Below are 17,465 nucleotides of genomic sequence, written 5' to 3'. Positions count from 1 at the left end.
CCATACTCAGCCAAAACAAGAATGAATGGGAATGATTAGATGCGGAACAGAAATAGCATAAGAATAGGCAGAGAAGAGAGCGAAGTCTTTTTTTCTCTTTGGCATAAAAATTACACCCCTGGGCCACATAATACAGTCAGGCTACAAGCACTTCTAGATGTTCAGCATCCAAATATTTTCTTATTAGTCTTAGGAAACTTTGGTTCATAGAATCAGGGCCACTCTTCAGGAATCGTGTTTTTTGATTCACCCCTCTCTCACAGTAACCTGGAGATCACTTTGTCAAGGGTATGTCTTTATACAAATATTTTTTAAACCACCAAGTGAATCAACATCATACCTACAGTATTATAATTGAAAAGGTATCTTACCTGGGGAGCCTGGAGGGCCTAAACCAAAAACAAGAAAAAGAACACGGGAAACAAAGAGAAAAAATGGTGAGTGTAACTTGGCAGCTCAAGTAAAACCAACACAAAACTCAGCTGATTAGCATTAGACCAAAACGAGACAGAAAAGAACTTTCAAACTTCTGCATTGGCACTTACTTTTAATACAAAATAGTAAAACCTGTAAGTACTGAAGCATTAGTGCAGATCCAGCCAGACTTGCTGTATAATTGCTTGTGAGGATAATCTTTCAAAAACAATGCCAAGCCCAGTCATTTCTTAAATTTCCACTGATAACAATTTGACAAAGATTGGACTCTGAATTCTCAATGCTATTGAATGAATTAATCAGGAGACAGGTGTTTATGTGCCTTTTCACTAATATGCACCTAAGTCATCCATTAATTATTATGTTTACATTACTTAGTGCCTCATAAGGAGTTCTCTAAAGCCTTGGTTGTGGTAATGGAAGAACAGGTCTACAATGTCTCAGGTTAAACGTTGCAAATGTCATGAGAAATTTTTTTAGAGACTATCCATTACAAAGTACACACCTTCCTGGGTAATCAGCAAGAATTAACAGGTTTGAAATAGGATGGTTAAATATTTTCTCTTCTCTAATCTGCAGTAGCTATGGCTAAATAACAAACAGACTCCTTTTATTTGTAATTGTTCTCTGTTCGGGATTGGATCTGGTTGCCTGTGAAAGTTCATTGTTTGGTAACACTAGAAATTGGATTCACTCTAGTAATTCAAAGGATATGTGTAATACAGGACATTCCAGTGGAAGCTGTCAAAGTCTGTTCTGTATGTGACTTGAACTACATCGAAAACAAACCTCCACTAGGTGTATGCAAAATATTATCATTCATTTTTCATGGAAGAGAATCTTAGAGCCCGTAAATTAGGGTAGCTTTTACGATGTATGCTAAGGCCCCTTTGCACTGCCAGAGCAATATAAAGGGGCCTTACCGTACATGACTTCTATGCCCATAATTCTCATGAGGCAGGAGTAAATAATTAATACAGGGCATAATAAGAAGTGGCAAATTATCTGTTCTATGTAACATCTGGTAAAACATACTTTTGTCAAAAACTGGGGAAAGTTGGAAGATAAGAAGAGAGATTACTGCTGGGATTAAAGAACTGAATTCTCTGTACTAACATTTTTACCAGGGCTACAAAGAATTTTTTTAAATATAAAACTCTTCATAGATATTAAAGAAATTTACAGATCTCTGACACTAAACCTGACAATTTTAAGGCATTCATTAAAAAGCTTTATAGGAAAAGTGAAGCACAGTTTAGAACAGCACTAAACCTGCACTGACTTTTTAGAAATACCTGTAGATGCCAGTTAATACCCTTTTCAGTCAATTTTCCAAGAAATGCCTGACCTTTTCACCATGGACAATTTTTTTTCTTAGTACTCTCAATTACTTTGTCATCTTGAACTCATTGAAGATGCTAGATGTCCTTTTATAGATAAATAGAAAAGTACTTGAAATGTAGCAAATGTAATGAAGACAGCTAATGTCTACCATGTAGTGAGCTATTGTTAAAACCAACGTTGGAGTGGGGCTTAACTGAGATGAAGATTCGGGGAGTGCACAGAAAGGGAGTTAGCAGGCATGGAGTAGTGTGAAGTCAGAATTCTGGAACCCAACACAAGCTGTACTTTAAGCTGTACTTGACAGTGGAGTTGTCTTTGTTCCAGTCAAATTTCACCTGTGCTTTCAAAGGGAGTTTTTGTGTTTTGTCTCCAATATATCAAGGCTGGATCCATACAGGGGAAAATTCCCACAAAATTCTAACTCATTTTGAATTCGGGTCAGTTAAACTAATATTAAACCCTGTTGGATCGGTAGTTCATACCAACTGCAAATGGCCTGAACTGTTTTACTGAACTGGTATCCAAACCTAAGTGGTTTACTTATTTTCTCATTTTCAAGTATGTATATCAGCTCCAGTAGCTCAGTCTACTATATACTTTGGCTAGCAAAGCCAAGACAGAGCCCTTGGAGTAGCTAAAGCTTTACATTTTCTGGTTTTCCCAGACCACATGCAAACTTTTCATGCCTTCAGCCTGCCCCAGCCATCAAGTATTTTGAAATTCCTTTGGATTTCTGAGAAACCAACCTCAGAGTCTCATGATATGACCATCATCATCCTTCAGAGTCCACTACCTCCACTCCTACCTTAGCCATGGCATTTTCTACAGTGATACAAGGCCCACCCTCCCGCTGGGTTGTCCATCCCATGCTGATCTAGAATCAAGAGGCTGAGCTCCAGTCTTTAATGACTGTATAGCACCTTGAAGATACCAAGAGCTATTAAGTACCATTATAAAGATCCCAATTCCATAATGAGCTCTGCAAGGGTGGACTCCCATGTAGGAAAACTATCTGGGAAATAAACATCCCCAGGTAACAATGTTATTCTGGAAACTTTGTAAATTCTTGTATTTACAATAGCTCGTTATTATTACTACTACTATAGGATTGCTTCTTTACCTTTTTCAAAGGAACATAAACCAATGATACTGTACATTTTTAATCAGATCAATAGTATCATTCCTATAAAAATTATAGTCCTACAGCCTATAATTATCTCAAGCCAATTTTTCCTCCAAAAATTATTTCATCACCAAGCATACAGCATTCAGCATAATGCTATAGTAGTATTTGAAAACATACCTGTTAAGCATATCCCTTTTGTGCTGTTACATAAATCCACCATCACACGGACCTAATATTATAAAAGAATGTAAAATTCAAAACAATGCACTGAGTTTCAGTTTCTACACAAAGGACAAACAAAACCTCTCTCCGGTTCACTTTATTCTTCTATGTGATTGCTGTGCAAAAAGCAGTTGGGAAAATTATCTACTTTACAACTACACCACCTTGTAGAATGTGAGCAAACTATTTAGGCCTTAACTTTGGCCTTCTGAAGACCTGCATATGTATTTGTAAATTATTCTATCTTTAAGAATCTGTGCATTGTACCATTTTAACAACATTTTTAAAAAAATACTGCATGGGCACATCTCTGGAAGCAGTCAGAGTAGAAAGACTTACACCTTAGTTCACTTAGGTTATCAAAGATTATCAAGGCTGGCAGCAGCCAAATATGATCAGTGTTTAACTCAGACATATGTTCATTTATGGGTCATTTTCTATCATGTAACATAACTCAACTTGCTTACCAGATATATAAGGTGATCCCTACTAATTTCTTCACTTGACATAGTACAGAGCAGCATGTGATTTTGGAATTCGATTATTGGAACCTCATCCATTTGTGGCACTACAATAATTGGGGCATTTGTTCTGATACTTGTAATTGAGAGAAAGCCATAATTCATCATCTCAACAAGACCATCCTTATAACAATGTCCTTACGTTGTAGTAGGTATGCCTACTGATAAGTTCTGGTACTGTATTTTTGTCTACATTTCTTTCTTTTTTATTTACTTCCTAAGAGTGAACATTGTATTAATACAGGGCTCAGCACTGTGAGATGAGTACTCTCAACTCCCAGCGATTTGAATGGCAGCTGGCAATGTTCAGTGCCTTGCAGAATCAAAGAGTCCTTATGTAAGTGCTAGCCAAGATTTCTGATCTAAAATATGCTTTATCTCATCATTCAGTATACTTACAACATCTGTCTTCAGATGTCACAAGTATCTTTCCAGGGTAATATAAAAACCATGGCATTCTCTTTTAAGTAGTATACATTGTCGCTGTTGTAGCTAAGTTTATTTTTATAAATCAAAAGATACAAAGGATCAAGTTTCCAGCCTTCAATTGCGCTTGAGTAAAACTGTGCCTCCACTCAGCACTCGTGCATGCATTTGTTTTTGCATAACCTTGTGTGTGCCCTTTAAATAATCTGAGGACATGCAAGGTTTACCATTTGCACCTGCAAAACCCATTATCAACCAACTGTAATTTAATCTGTTCTTCAATCTGGAAAGTTACTGAAGCTAGGGGTAGAAAATGCATGCGTCATGGGATCCGTAATGGGATATGTACTGCAGCTTTTGTTCTGTTGGTTATTGTTTCAAATCCAGCCCACAATGGTACTGACTAAAAGCTGTTCTGAGACCTGTGTGATTGGTAGCTCCTACTAGACAGATGTCCAGGTCATAAAAAAAAAACCCAATAAATTTAGTGCTTATTGGCACCCTTGTTGGTAAACTCAAACAAGGAGACCAAGAATTCAATGGGTATGGAGAGTAAACTTTCCTCATATCACCAATAAGTCAGAGTCAAAGCTCTTTAGCTGAGGAGCATGGAGGAGTTTATACCACCATCTTCCCTGCTGAACTTCTGCTGTGGATGGAGAATTTCTGTCTCCATGGCTGTCAATTCAGCCCTTTTCATCAGCTCTAGGCTCACTTTAAACTTGGTTTAAAAAGAAAAAGGAGAGAACACCAAACACAGAAAGTGAGAGAGATACCAAGCTTCAAAGAGTTATTCAACAAAATCAAGGAAATCAAGACCTGATATTTCTAATGTAAAAAGACAAGTCAAGTCAGTTTAAAAAAAAAAAAAGTATGAGGCTGTCCTTATAAATCATTTAAAATAAAAATTCAGGATACAAAAACAAAAACAATCTGGGACACAAAGGTGGTTTGGTGGGGGGGGGGTTGTTTTGTTTTTGGTTTTGTTTTTTGCTTCGCTTTGCTTTGCTATTCACCTATCAGAACCACTGCCTCTGATTTTTTGTCTCTGGATCAGGTCTAGGGGTTCTGCAGCCTTAGACAAACTGGCAAAACACCACCCCTACTAGTTCACTGTCATCCACACAGAACACTAACTGAATGTTTTACTGCCCCATAGATGTTGCTGCTCAAGGTGATGGTCTATCTCAGAGATTCTCAAACTGTGGTCCACGGCCCACCAGCTTGCGTGGACCGCAAGCTCCATTCAGGTGGGCACACCTAGGCGGCCGCACACCAGAGAATGAAGGGCCACCCACCTAATTAGTGGAGCCGCGCAGACGTGGTTCCTCTAATTAGGTGCCTGGACCCTGGAGAAGACACACATGTAAGGTGAGGTGATGGCCTTGGGGGGAATAGAGGGTAGGTGGGAGGGGGAAGCAGGGTGAGAAGAGGGGGTGGGGGGAATTTGGGATGTGCAGGGCTGCAGTGGCCAGAGAAAGAGGTGACTTTCCACGAGGGCCGGCTCCAAGTTTTTTGCCGCCCCAAGCAAAAAAAAATGTTCCGCGCCCCCCCGGCCCTGCCCCAACTCCGCCCCTTCCCCAAATCCCCGGCCCCACCTCCTCCCCCGGGCGCGCTGCGTTTCCCCCCCCTCCCTCCCAGGCTTGCCTGGGAGGGAGGGGGGAGAAGGGGAGCGGCGGCGCACTCGGGGGAGGAGGCGGAGGTGAGCTGGGGGGAGCGGTTCCTCTGCCTCCCCCAGGGTTACTTCCTGCGGCCCTCCCCGCGCCCCCCACCGCCGCAGCTCACCTCCGCTCCGCCTGCTCCCCTGAGCGCGCCGCCCACGCTCCGCTTGTCCCCCCTCCCTCCCAGGCTTGTCGCAAAACAGCTGATTCGCGCGGCAAGCCTGGGAGGGAGGGGGGAGAAGCGGAGCGGCGGCGGCGCGCTCAGGGGAGCAGGCGGAGCGGAGGTGAGCTGCGGCGGTGGGGGGTGGTTCCTTCCCGTGCCCCCCACTGCTGCAGCTCACCTCATCTCAGGGCCGGCTCCCGGCTTTTTGCACCCCAAGCAAAAAAAAAAAAAGGAGCCGGAGTGCTGCCCCTTGGAAAGTGCCGCCCCAAGCACATGCTTGGAGCACTGGTGCCTAGAGCCGGCCCTGCTTTCCACAGCTCCAGGGCTTAAGCTGCCGGGGAGAGACGGCCCTCCTTCCCAGCCTCAGCTCTGTAGCTACTGTGGCGGGGGAGAGAGGGGAAGACCCTCCCCAGCCCCAGCTCCGGGGCTGCCACAGCGGGGGAGAGAGGGAGAGACCCCGCCTCCTTCCCAGCCCCAGCCCCGGGGCTGCCATGGCAGGGAGAGAGAGCACATCCATCACATTAGAAAGGTAAGACTACTGATATTAAAATATGAGTTGTGTGCTTTTATTTGTAGAACAAAAAAAGTTAATTATTAAGGTTTTTATATATATAGCGCTTTTATCCAAAGTACTTTACAATAGTTAGCTAATGGTACAAACAACATTTGGAAAGAGCATTAAGTGGTCCGCCAAGACCCTCAGCAATTTTCAAGTGGTCTGCAAAAAAAAAAAGTTTGAGAACCACTGGTCTACCTATTTGATATTGCCACTCTTACTCAAACAATCAAGGCAAAGAGCACAACTGTATGAAGTGCCAATAAACACCAAGTGTACAACATCATATGACACTTTCTACTGAGACAAAATTTCCATTAGAGGCTCTGATTCAGCAAAATACAAAGGGCTTGATCCAAAGTCTATTTAAATTAATGGAAATCCTCCTAATGACTTCAACGGGCTTTGGATCAGGCCCTAAAGTACATGCTTAACTTTAAGCATATGACTCAAACATCTTTTAAAGTATTTTTCTTGATTGTTTTTACCTTAGAAATATCAGATCTTGACTTCCTTGTCTTTGCTGGAGAACTCTTCATAAGGACTGTCTGCCTTGAGTAAATGGGACTATGCATGCTTAAGTACTTTGAGATGGGGGGCAGTGGAAATTTTGCAAGAATGGGCCCCAGAGAAACAAATCAAAAGATCCTTCTGAGTATATGTGTTCTAATGATTCATGTATTATGTGATGCTTAGTGGTAGTGTATTTATCTACAGCAGGGGTCGGCAACGTTCGGCACGCGGCTCGCCAGGGTAAGCACCCTAGCGGGCCGGGCCAGTTTATTTACCTGCTGACGCGGCAGGTTCGGCCGATCGCGGCCCCCACTGGCCGCGGTTCGCCGTCCCGGGCCAATGGGGGCGGCGGGAAGCCGCGGCCAGCACATCCCTCGGCCCGCGCCGCTTCCCGCCGCCCCCATTGGCCCGGGACGGCGAACCGCGGCCAGTGGGGGCCGCGATCGGCCAAACCTGCCGCGTCAGCAGGTAAATAAACTGGCCCGGCCCGCTAGGGTGCTTACCCTGGCGAGCCGCGTGCCGAACGTTGCCGACCCCTGCTGTAGATAAATACACTACCACTAAGCATCACATAATACATGAATCATTAGAACACATATACTCAGAAGGAGTATGCAAACCTGATCTGTAGTTAACATTTGTTCTGAAATATGAGAAAATAAAACATAAGCTGCTTAACTGCACAAGGCTTTGTGTTTTGGACTTTTAATCAAGAACTTGCCACACAACATTCTGATGCAAAAGAAAAATCAAAAGTACTTCTGTTAAAAATGTCAAGCCAATAAACTTCTATATTATCATAATTACACACGAGTCACTTTATGCAAGTAATCTCATTAAATTCAGTTGTTATAGTGATAACATTTACATAAATACAAACACCAATAGTTTATTAAGCATAACAGTGACCTCGTTTAGTGTGGCAATACTGAAAAACCTTACTTCCATAAGTAATCCTTAAAGTCATTGGGAGTATTTACATCAGTAAGGGGGTGTGTGTGACAGATTTGCCTTTTCTTGTTATTTTTGAGCCAGGGCCTGCAGTCCTTATTCAGGCAAAACTCACAAGGAGTTTCCCACACATTGATGGGATCTTTTACTGAGTAGATACAGTAGAATCAGGCCCTAGAAACACTCATGCACATGAGTGGAACCCCATATTCAGGAAAAATTCCCATTAAAGTGTGAGAAATTCAGTGCCGTTTTGCCTGAGAAAAGACTTCAGAATCTGGCCCAACAATAACAAAGGGCTAAATCTTGCTTTCCTTACTCATGCCACTTATCCCACTGATTTTAAAGCTTGCTCAGTGAATAAGGTTTTGAAGGAATGGGCTGCTAAAGGGATGACTAATATGCCTAATAGTAAAAAAGTGGAAATGTGTGTGACTGTAGTTAATTGTTCTGAATTATACAATGAGATTCAAACTAGTGGTGTAATACAGGGGAGTATTTAGAATTTTACATTCCTGAAAATTGTCATTTTATTTGAATTTATTTGTAAAGGTCTCTTTTTTACACATATTATAACTAGTTGGAAAGCTTCCTGTAGTATTTTAACTAAATCCAATACTGCACTTTTTAAATAAATAACAATTAAAATAGCTGCCTCTTTCAGGAAAAATTGGGAATCCTATAAGATCCTATTAAGAGCTATTGCTCTTATTTTGTCTGCACAATAATCATCTTAAAATTTTTTAGTTACAACCTGTAAAACAGTATAGTCTGTTTTATGGATTTCTCTGCCTTAATATTTGCAGGCTATAACCAGTGTTAGTTTTTCATGGAAACTAGACTGAACAAAACCCTGGGAAATATCCTGCAGGGGCAAACAGTCTTTTCTCATCTCTGACTTCTGTGATATGGGAAACAGATGAGATTTGCTTTGCAATTCTGTAAATGTCACCTGCTTTTTCAGATTTGGGAACAAAGATGGACAAAGATCTTAAAGGACTGTCCAAGGAACCTGCAAAAGTGAGTGGAATATTAGAGGGATCACTAAGGGAGCATGGAACCAACTACTACAAAGGCCTTAGGTGCTCGAGGTAGGGTGGCTTAGGCTACCTGTGTGATCTGGCCCTAGTGCAGGGGTCACTGTTTCTCCTCACTCAGACATACACAAACACACACACTTTTCCTGAGACTGAGAAAGTCCCACCACTCTTCATTTAAGTTTCATGTTAACATTTATTTCTTAAAACACCCTCCAATAAGCTGGCGAATTTCACTAGTAAAGTTCTCAGGGCAGTACCTGCCCAGGAAAGAACTTGACCCAGGTGCTGGTGACTCAGCCCTTCCCTTGGGGGAGGGAAACAGACATGTCCTTGGGACTCCACCTTGCGCCACAGCCCCTATCTCTTGGGGGAACCTCTTATGGACCCTTCCCCTGACCCCAGCTCCTTGGAGATGCTCTCAGGGCCCAGCCCCTTCCCCTAGGGCGCACCCTACCGGCACCATGGAGTAGGTCATCATCATGAGCAACTCGTCGTTCTCGGCCCGAACGTGGCCCCTGGCGCCCGCTCCGCGGTGGCTCCTCTTGTGCCGGGCGGCTCCTGGGGCCGCTGCCCCCGGGGCGGTGGGGCCCAAGAGGGACCGCAGGATGCTGTCAGTGTCTCCCCCCTGGTGCCGCGCAGCCTCCAGCTCCCGCAGCGCCGCGCTCAGCTCCCTCCACTGGCCCAGCAGGAAGAGCGTCCCCGCGGCGCTTAGCGCCGAGAGCAGCCCCACTGCGGCCAGCAAGCAGCGCAGCGCCCGGCCGCCGTCCTCCGGCATCCCCGGCCCGGAGGCGCGCTCGGGCAGGATCCTGCGAGGTCGAGCGGCTGCGGCTCCCCGGCGCTAGCGGGCAGGCGGGGGCGGAGCGGCGCTGCAGCCTGGGGACTCGCTGGCTTCGGTTCCGGGACGGGCTTTATGGCCCCGGGCACCGTGGGCTGCTTCCACCGCCAGCCACAGAGCCGCCCGGGGTGACGAGGCGGAATGAATGAGAGAGGCGGGCGCCGCGGGGACGGGGACCTGGCCCGGAGCAGTGCGAGGGACATGGGGGCAGGGAGACGGGGGGCCTGGCACCGGGGCAGTGCGAGGGACCTGGGGGCAGGGACACGGGGGACTTGGCCCAGGGCAGGGCGAGGGACCTGGGGGCAGGGACACGGGGGACCTGGCCCTGGACAGGGCAAGGGACATGGGGGCAGGGACACGGGGGACCTCGTCCCAGGGCAGGGCGAGGGACACCGTGGCAGGGACATGGGGGACCTGGCCCGGGGCAGGGCGAGGGACATGGGGGCAGGGACACGGGGGACCTGGCACCGGGGCAGGGCGAGGGACCTGGGGGCAGGGACATGGGGGACCTGGCCCGGGGCAGGGCGAGGGACATGGGGGCACAGGGGGCAAGGACACGGGGTAGGGGGGACAAGGACACGGGGGATCTGGTATATAGACGGGGCAGGGGACAAGGAGGAGGGACAGGTTTCTGGCACACGGGATCAGGACGCAGGATCCGAAAGAGCGGTTCCAGGCACACTAGGGTCCAAGGTCCAGGGGATAGGGCAAGTACAGGCACACAGGCGTGGAGGGTCAGCGACGGAGAAGTGAGTATAAGGGTCGGAAGAGGACAGTGGCAGGGATACAGCTGAGTTGACAAGGGTCAGTGAATCAGGCATAGGGGTTAGAGGTATGGGGTACAGAGAAACGTGGATGCAGCTGGGAGATGAAGGAGAACAGGTACCAGAGTATGGGACAGAGCCTCAGGGCAAATACAATCAGAGATTGGGGCAGGGAGCAGCAGCATGGGACAAGGTTAAGGGAATGAGGATGATGGAAAAAGATGTGGAAGCAGGGCTGCCCGGGGGGGGAGGGGCAAGTGGGGCAATTTGCCCCAGGCCCCGCAGGGGCCCAGACGAGAATATAGTATTCTATAGTATTGCAACTTTTTTTTATGGAAGGGGCCCCTGAAATTGCTTTGCCCCAGGCCCCCCTGAATCCTCTGGGCAGCCCTGTGTGGAAGATGGGCACAGTGCCAAGGGATAGGGAAAGAGGGGCAGAGGATCTAGGTTAGGACACTCATTACAACCTCTGGCTGAAATATTCATAGTGGCATGTAAAATTATGAACCCAAAATCCCTATTTACATTGATTTGTTTAGGTACCTAAAGTTAAGCATCCACTTTGAAATTGTTTGCCTTGACCTTTGCCCCTGAAAATTGAAATTAGGTCAGGATATTGTTATGGGAACTTGCAGGACAGCCAAGGGGAAGACAACCTTTACTCCTTGTTGCCTCCAACCATGATAGACATTTAGGTGCTTAAGTAGACATCACTACTTCCACTGTCTGAGGTACTATTGTGCTTCTGGCCATATTATAAGGATAGCTGTATTACATCCCATTTTGCTGCTTGTTAAAATGATTCCTGTATATCTACAATATAATTTTGTAATTTAGAAAGCAACTTGATGTTTTCAAAAGGTACCATTTAATTCACTAATAACCATTTAAATAGTGTTATGGCTCTAGAACTGGGCACACCTCCAAAAGTCTTATGTGAATTAACATTTTATGATCATCAATGAATTATTTTACCCCAATGTGCTGTGTGGGAGATATGAACCGAATTCTGTTCCCAATTACCAATGTAAATCCCAGAGTACCTCCATAGAAATCAATGGAGTTACTCAGGATTTATCAATGGTGTAAATCAGAGCAGAATTTGGCCCATAAATGTTACAATTTTCTTACAAATCTCCAAGAGACCCTAGCCCTTGAAAGAAGGGTTAAAACATCTAATTACTAAAGAAAAAATGTGTGTATGTATAAACACACGAGAGCGCACACAGAAATTCAAGGTCAGTGCCAAAATTACTGCTTTTTCCCCTGTAACAACTATGCAGGTTAACCCTTCTTAAGAGTTTGCTAGCTTTTGGAGGTTTGTAAGACAATTTACGGGCCGAATTCACTTTCATTTACACTCCATTGATTTCAGTGGCATTACTCCAAATTTACATCAATGTACCTGCAAGCCGAATTTGGCTATATCACACCCAGAGAGCACAAAGAGATTAAAATAATTAATGGATGGTTATAAAATGTTAATTTATAGTCATAACTGATGGGCTGGAAAAATTTCCCCTCCCACTTTCTGATTAGAGAACAACCATAGCAGAGACTACCCAGAGCATTCACCCCAGATTTTATACCAAGCCTTGTGCTTGCTTTGCCAGGGCACTGGAAGTTTAGCTAGTATTGTGTGGATAATCTTGCCATGCAGGAATATTAAGTAAAGTTAATTGATTATGTATTAGGTTACAGCCTGGAAATGGGCAGAGGTGAGGTTATGGATCCAAAGCTGGAATGTTTGGTTCAAAACCAAATCAGGGCTTAGGGTTTGATGATGCTGAAACCTGTAAGCTGTTCTTTAAATCAACTGATCTTAAGAACTTTCCACCATTTTAAATGGGAGAAACCTCACAAGAGGGGTTCCATATTCTTGGGCAGAAATCTTATCAGAATGGCCATTTTCTGGAAATTTCAGCCACCTCTCAACCAGAACCAGAAAGCTGCAGCTTCAGATCTGACCTAGAATTTGAAACAACCCTCAAACGCCTCTGATTTTGGCTTCTCTCTACTAAAGGCAGTTCTGATCCAAAACATTTCACATATTTTAAAGGAGCCAAGTTGGGGGGGGGGGGGGACAAAAATACAGCTCCACCGTACTAAATCCTCAATATGTATAAAAAGATCCAACATGAAAAACAGTTGGCCACTTCAAAAGTTAAGTTAAAGAATACAAAAGCAGGGATAATTTCCTAAATTCATTGTTCACATATGTGAGTATATGAACCTTGTAGGCAGGGTGGGGGCAAAGGAACTTAACTGAGGTCCTGAGTGATGAAATTTCCATTGGCTTCAGTGGGAGCAGGGATGGATCCTGGGTCTTGTTTACTTGACCATTAGGATGACTTTTTAATGTGGCTCTTTTATATAGCTGTTGCTCCTTCTACGTTAGCTATAGTAGACTAGTTTAGAATTTACATTAGTAATAGTGGCTTATTATATCTATCTGAATATCCACCTGTCTATACCAGGGTCATGTCCACAGTGTCCAGGCAGCTTTCAAAAAAGTACTTAAAAATGAGGTCTTCTGTTTCTCTTCCTCCCCTTTCCCAATTAGCAGGAGTTTGCCACCTTCTCTCTCTCTCCTCATTCCACACCCATCTCTAAGTGAAAGCTAAGACAAAGAATGAGACTTACATTTCATTCTGAACGCAGAGAGATTCAGGATCATACTGCTCTCTTTCATGAGTGAATTCCATAGACAAGGACCTGATGCCAAGAAGGCTCCATATCCCAAGCTTACAAATCCACTCTTGTGCTTGTCAATTCTGTTGTTCCATGGAACACAGCTGTTGTAGGATGCTGTGATCATGAAGAGGGAGGCAGTCTTGCAAGTAGCTCAGACATATTTCTGGTAGCTTGAAAAATGCCTTTTATGCCTATTTAGAAAGTAGATTTGGAAAATCTGTTTCAATATATTGTGTAAATCCCTTCTACTTTATGGATTGTGGACCAGTTACACTATCACAAATCCTTTCATTATGCTCATGATGTGTCAGACAACCACATTAAATCCCTTTTTTTTTTTTTTTTTTTTTGAGCCTCCTCCATCCCCCAAAATGTGTCAGGATTCCACACACCTCAAATTAGCTGATTTTATTTTTTAAGAGAACCCACATGTACAATATACAGTAAACTGTGCAAAATGTCAGGATAGAAGGAAAACTGCAGTCACAGACGCTAAATCTCTTCACACCTCTTTGGGGGAGAGTGGCAGTAGAAACATGAACAAAAGACATAACAATAAGGACAATCATTAAAATTTCGATCACGTTATGATACAGTATTGTCTGAGCTCCCGCAAGGCCGCCGCAGATAAACCATTAATGATGTCATTGTACAGATAATGTCATGTGCAGCAGATAGCTTTTTGTGGAAGGAAGGAATGGAGTCTGAGAGTGTCTTCTGATGGTAGAATGTAAAATAGTGACATTCACGGCAACCATGACAAAAAAAACCTAAGTGAAGCCATTCAACTTGAATTAACTACACTGAAATTATCGTAAGATTTTATTTACATTTGAATAGTTTTTTGTGATAATGAAGATAGCAAGTAGACTTGTTTACTCTGTCAACTGATAGCCTCACCGATTATAAAAATGTACAGCTGAGCTTTATTTTGCTTATGGCATTAGCCTTGTGAAAAAGACAATACAACCATGAATGAAAATACATAAAACAGACCCTGTCCTAAAGAAACATAATTTATAATTACATTGATGCAATAAAACCACTAAACATCCATCATAACAGCAAACTAAAACCTGTCTCCTTTTAAGGACATAAATGGCCCTACGTGGAACTGCACTCCAGAGATTGTATAATGTAACGTGCAATGCTTCTTCATCTTTTATTGTCCATTTCAGAGTACAATGACTGACTAAAGAGCATAATAATCACGAGCCACTATTTGGAGAATAGTGGAAGTGATACAGCATTCTGTTTATCCATCTGTCCAATCTTGAAGGGGATTTGGGTTTTATCTTTCTTACGGTTAAACACTGGGGTACATCCTGCTCCCTGTGAACATCCCAAGTAAGGCTATGAGCAAGGAAATTCCTTGGTTGTCAGAGGTGCTGAATCTTCCCCTTCAGTCCCAGGCCACTAGGCTGCATTGGATCTGTTCCACAGCTGCCAATACAGCATGGAATGTGCAAAGGCCTCAGTGGTTGCTGTGCTGCCCACTTCACAGGGGACTTGCATTGTCATGGATACATTTGCTGCACCTTGCCTAGAAATCTCCTCACCTGATGGAGTGCGAGGAGCCCCTACAGAGCCCAAAAGCACATAGAAGAGTATGAAACCCCTGCATGGATTCCCGTAGCCTTTCCACCAATAGTAGTAAATATTTATATTATAATAGAGCATGGATCAGGACTGGGGCCCCATCGTACTGGGTGATGTACGAACAGAAAAGAAACAATCCTGGACCTGAAGAGTTGATAGTCTAAAGAAAGCTTGGGGAATATGAACAAAAATTGGCCCACTGTATTGCAACGTCTGTAAACAGCTTTTTAAAATGTCACTAACTTAATCCACAGTAGATTGATTGCAATGGAAAATTAAATTCTGTTTACTCACTAAAACAGCAGAAAAAGTCCACGGTGGAAATTCAAGCATTCCCACAATCCCACACCAATGTACCATATGTCGGACTCCTGACTTGTACGAATCTCATCCTCTAAGAGTGAGAAAATCCCCCCCCACACACACTCGCCTCCCGCACGTTCTGTTGTTGGTTTGTCTGTAGAGACTGTCCAAAAGAATGCCAGTAAGTAGAGTTTCAGTTTATGTGGAGGGGTTTCCATGGGGACGTTTGGGATCAAATTTTCAAAAGTGTGTGCTCAGTTCACACATGCATTAGAATTTGCATCGGTGGAAACCTGGCACATGAAAGAATGCTTAAATTTAGCCCATGTTCTTTAGGAACTAGATTGAGACAGTCAATTTAATTCATACAAGCCACAGATCAGCTATTGTATCTGGTCAAAATCTACCAGTGCAGCCATAGTTCAACTAACAGCAAAGAGATGAAAGGCTCAGTATCCTAATGATCATTCCCAGGCTATCCTGTTCCCCTCAAAAATACTCTTGATTGCTCAATTATTGGGGCAGAGGATGGATGCAGACAGAGCAAGGCACACCATCTTGCTTAAATAATCCTCTCATACAGATTTGTTTTAATTGTTATTGTGCAAAAATGTAATTGTATATTTCAATCCATTCTACTCTCAGTGGCATACACTGGAAAATGGAGCAGGCTTTGTCTGACATAAACAATGCTGAAAGCTGAATTGAGTGCTGAGACATTTGAGGATGAGCTGTGTGTAAGATAAAGGACCAGTCTTCCTCTCATGATGTTATTAAAGGAGAAAAATGAGCCTGATTTTTAAGCTAATCAAATTTTGCTGTCTCTTTATGTGAATTCTTAGAAATATGAAAATATAAACCTTTTCACTGTACTCATTAAGGGAAAGAAAAAAAGACTGCTATGTCCTTATACCTTTCAATGGAAACCAATAGACTTGACTATATTATACTCTTCCAAGGTGGGGATCCAACATGTGGATTGAACATACTTATTTTAGGATTCTACTGCCAGCTAGAAGCTGTTTATGTGGATTGGACAAGATCATCCTTTGGATTCTGACAGATGGTGAAGAACAGATGAACTGTTCAGCAAGATGGATCAGCACCTCACCAAATGCTGCTTGAAGCATGGTTTCTTGTACTTTTCTCTGGAGTATCTGGTACTGGCTACTGTTGGTGACAGGACACTAGACTAAATGGACCACTGGTCTGATGCAGTTTGGTGATTCCTGTGAGAACCATCATTGTCTTACTGTGGCTGTTACTTTGTTTTAAAATGTTAAAAGACCCCTTTCAGCATATGAGAAGGAGATTCCGAGTTTTGAATCATATTAGGTCCTGTGCTATTCACCTTAGAAAGAATCACTCAGGCATGTTTGAAATGTCTTTGCAATATTTATGTCACAGCTCCAACAATAAGTGCGTCAAATTCTGTACACATCTACACAAATATGAAGTAATCCCAGAGTTATATCAGTGAATGAAACTGATGTCAGAATCTGGCCCATTCCATTTCTGCATAGGGGAAACTGAGCTGTTTAAATTATAGACAGACAGAAATAGGACGATTTTGGTCTTGTTTACATTCAGGAGAGATCAGTCTTTTCATGGGAAGAAACCACACATACCCATTCAAAATACACTAGAAAGATTCATAAGATTAGTATTTATAAATATGTATCCCATGATGCAAGACCTTAGTGGGAAGATGCTTACTGGAGAGAGCAGTGAAATAAGCATCCAGACATGTTGGCAAAAGGACTGGAACAATAAGAAATTCAATTCAAATGAAACGATGGGCCCTGAAAGAATGTCAATAGAAACATAAGAAATGCATACTTTTACCCAAACAGCAACCAATAGAAAACAAAGAAATCAGTGTCACAAATTGTACATTACACATTACTGGAATAAGTGAAATAAAGTACAGAAGGACATGGCAGGAACAAACATCCAAATGTTTCACTATATAGGGTAACATTTAAAAAGCAGCAATTTTACATAAAGATAAACCTGCTGTGGGAAAAAAGTAAAATTTGCCTACAGAACATCAAGTCATTCTTTAGCTAAGAAAATTGTAGGTAGAAACAAGGGGCCAGATCCTTGCCTCTCTAAAGTTCCCTTTGTGCCACTACAGCAGCATAAGTGGACTTAAAAGCTACCTTAAGAAATCAGCTAGGGATTCCTGTAATGTAATTCCACTGCAGTAAAGTGAGTACTACCTAATATAAGAGTTGCAAGAGTAAATTAATACATTCAGAGTAAAGGCTCAGCCAGATGCTATTTTGGAATAGCTGGTTTTAACAGTAGGT

At 43.3% G+C, this 17,465-nt stretch overlaps 1 protein-coding gene across 1 annotated transcript in view; it reads right to left on the bottom strand.

Moving 5' to 3' along the window:
* GLDN (gliomedin) overlaps nt 1-9,733 on the bottom strand; it is a 36,378-nt gene extending 26,645 nt beyond the window's left edge. The window contains exons 1-3 of the mRNA XM_065412677.1: nt 9,413-9,733; nt 3,083-3,134; nt 372-389 (exon numbers count right to left, since the gene is read on the bottom strand). Of these exons, the coding sequence (XP_065268749.1) occupies nt 372-389; nt 3,083-3,134; nt 9,413-9,733 (391 nt within the window). The remainder of the gene's footprint in view (nt 1-371; nt 390-3,082; nt 3,135-9,412) is intronic.
* Between the last annotated feature and the right edge of the window lie 7,732 nt (nt 9,734-17,465).

Source organism: Emys orbicularis, chromosome 10 (assembly GCF_028017835.1).
Source record: "Emys orbicularis isolate rEmyOrb1 chromosome 10, rEmyOrb1.hap1, whole genome shotgun sequence".
Classification (NCBI taxonomy): Eukaryota; Metazoa; Chordata; order Testudines; family Emydidae; genus Emys; species Emys orbicularis.
The sequence above is the reverse complement of the archived record's forward strand: the minus strand, read 5'-3'. Positions and strand labels throughout refer to the sequence as shown.